The following is a 2312-nucleotide window of genomic DNA, read 5'->3' as shown; positions in this document are numbered from 1 at the left end:
AGTGACTAGTTATATAACTAAAATACACTATTGACTAGTTATATAACTACAGTACACCAGTGACTAGGTATATAACTACAATACACTAGTGACTAGTTATATAACTACAGTACACTAGTGTCTAGTTATATAACTACAGTACACTATTGACTAGTTATATAACTACAGGACACTAGTGACCAGTTATATAACTACAGTACACCAGTGACTAGTTATATAACTACAGTACACTAGTGCCTAGTTATATAACTACAGTACACCAGTGACTAGTTATATAACTACAGTACACTAGTGACCAGTTATATAACTACAGTACACCAGTGACTAGTTATATAACCACAATACACCAGTGACTAGTGGTACTGTGACCTAGTTCCAAAGCACTGAGCACCTGAGGGTCAAGCAGGTAGGTTTCAACTTTCATCAAGATATCTTTTGGGGTTTAAAAGTTATGGGGAGAAATTACCAATCATATAAGGACAGTCACAGGTACTGAATATCAGCCCTGGGTGCCAGAAATTTGAAACCTCCCAGCGATATAAATGTGTTTGAGTGTAGGGGCAATACACAAGCGATTCAGGTAAAATCTACTATTGGAAATGCTAGTCACAGACCTGTGAAATATTGAAATGTTTTACAAATAGACCATTATTTATTATCTTATTACTGAAAGCATGGGGGGAAAAATACCCTTGTAAATATCATGGTACAATGTATGTGGTCATAACATTCTGATCAAATAGAAAATTTACCAATATTTTGATTTAAATACATACAAAATTAAATAATATATTTTTTAGAGATTGAACACCTAACACTTATAAAGGTCTGAATAATACTTAAAGCTGCTACCTAAGATTTCCCAATACAATTGTTAACCCACCTTGTCAGTGTTCTTTACACTTGTGGTTTTGAGTTTAATTGGTCCTCCTTCAAATATATTGCCTAAGCCCACCCCTCCAATCAGCTTCTTTTTGCCTTCAACAGGTGCTTCTTTAGGCTTCTCCTCTGAACACATACAGAAAAAGAAACATCTTGACACATAACCAACATAGGTTATTAAAATTTAAAAAAAAATCTTTTTGACAGAAAAGTTAATATAACCAATAATATGTCAATTCAGAAATTATGACAGTAATCTATACTTGAATACAACTTACAAGATCTATTGAAGATATTGATGACCTCCACTGTACTCTTTATGTTTACCAATAACAATTTCTCTTTGAGACTTATAAAATATTCTTAAATGTAAAATAGGTTGATCTTAATAAATTTATAAATCAGAAAGTCAAAATCAATTCTTATTCTTTTCAAACTATTGCATTTATTGACCTTTTTAAAACTATTGCATTTATTGACCTTAATCTTATAGAAGATCTTTGTCAGGGACAAAATTTAGATCTTTCTGAAACCTTTTCATACCAAAATTTGTGTTATAAATTTGCTGTACAGTCTAGGGGAGATAACTCATCAAGAGCGTCACATCTTATTTTTATTCACATAATTTTCATTTAATTACCAGGAGTTTTTTCTGGCTCTATTTCTTCAATCTCTTCCACAAAGTTAGATGGGAACATGCCAGTCTTTCCATTCACACTGCCTTCCCACCATCCTTCCTCATCCTGTTTAAACACACAAAGTATAGAGCATCCTCCATCAAAACAGGCATTATCAGCATTTTAAAAACACATTTTCTACGAATTATGTAATAGGATTCTTTCTAATAAGATTTTATAGGTCATGAGTGGATATAGGCATTGCTGCCTCTATCTCCACATCAATATAATATTATTGGTTAAGAAATAATTCATTACTTGTAGTAATAGCTTGCAAGTACGAAAACCCTGAAATCCTTTAACTCTGTAAAATTACTGATATAACTTGACCTCAGAAAACCTTACAAGAACCGCCAATAGCATTTAACATAACATACAGGGAATTTATGTGCTTGGGTAAATATTCAAGAGCTTTAATATTCTAAAATCTGACCAAAAACTTCTCAGCAATTAAATTTTCTGATAATTCTTTTATTACATTTGTATCATGTAATGTCTATGCTATAAAACTTCTAAGCCTGTCTAGCAAAAGCAATCCAGTTGTTTCACACTTTGAATGATAGAAAGTGTTGATTTAATCCTATAGGCCAACTGGACTCACTAAATAGAGAATATACCATTATCATTTATAATAATAATTATTAAGTCACTGAACAAAGGTTCACTGGTGACAGAAGCTGTATTTGTGATGATAATGTTGACTGAAACATTTTGTGAACAAAGTATACAACATGGTTACCAGCCTCACAGTTG

At 32.1% G+C, this 2312-nt stretch overlaps 2 protein-coding genes across 6 annotated transcripts in view; one reads left to right on the top strand and one right to left on the bottom strand.

The window, feature by feature from the left end:
- Positions 1-2312, top strand: part of LOC110454288 (coiled-coil domain-containing protein 83-like) — a 66733-nt gene that overhangs the window by 25722 nt on the left and 38699 nt on the right. The window lies entirely within an intron of this gene.
- LOC110454287 overlaps positions 1-2312 on the bottom strand; it is a 34179-nt gene that overhangs the window by 11057 nt on the left and 20810 nt on the right. For all 4 annotated transcript variants that reach the window (XM_021503715.1, XM_021503717.1, XM_021503719.1 and 1 more), the window contains 2 exons: positions 1523-1625; positions 884-1008 (listed from right to left, as the gene is read on the bottom strand). In XM_021503715.1, the coding sequence (XP_021359390.1) occupies positions 884-1008; positions 1523-1625 (228 nt within the window). The remainder of the gene's footprint in view (positions 1-883; positions 1009-1522; positions 1626-2312) is intronic.

This window comes from Mizuhopecten yessoensis, unplaced genomic scaffold (genome assembly GCF_002113885.1).
Source record: "Mizuhopecten yessoensis strain PY_sf001 unplaced genomic scaffold, ASM211388v2 scaffold7763, whole genome shotgun sequence".
NCBI lineage: Eukaryota > Metazoa > Mollusca > Bivalvia > Pectinida > Pectinidae > Mizuhopecten > Mizuhopecten yessoensis.
This window is presented reverse-complemented; position numbering and strand designations above follow the sequence as displayed.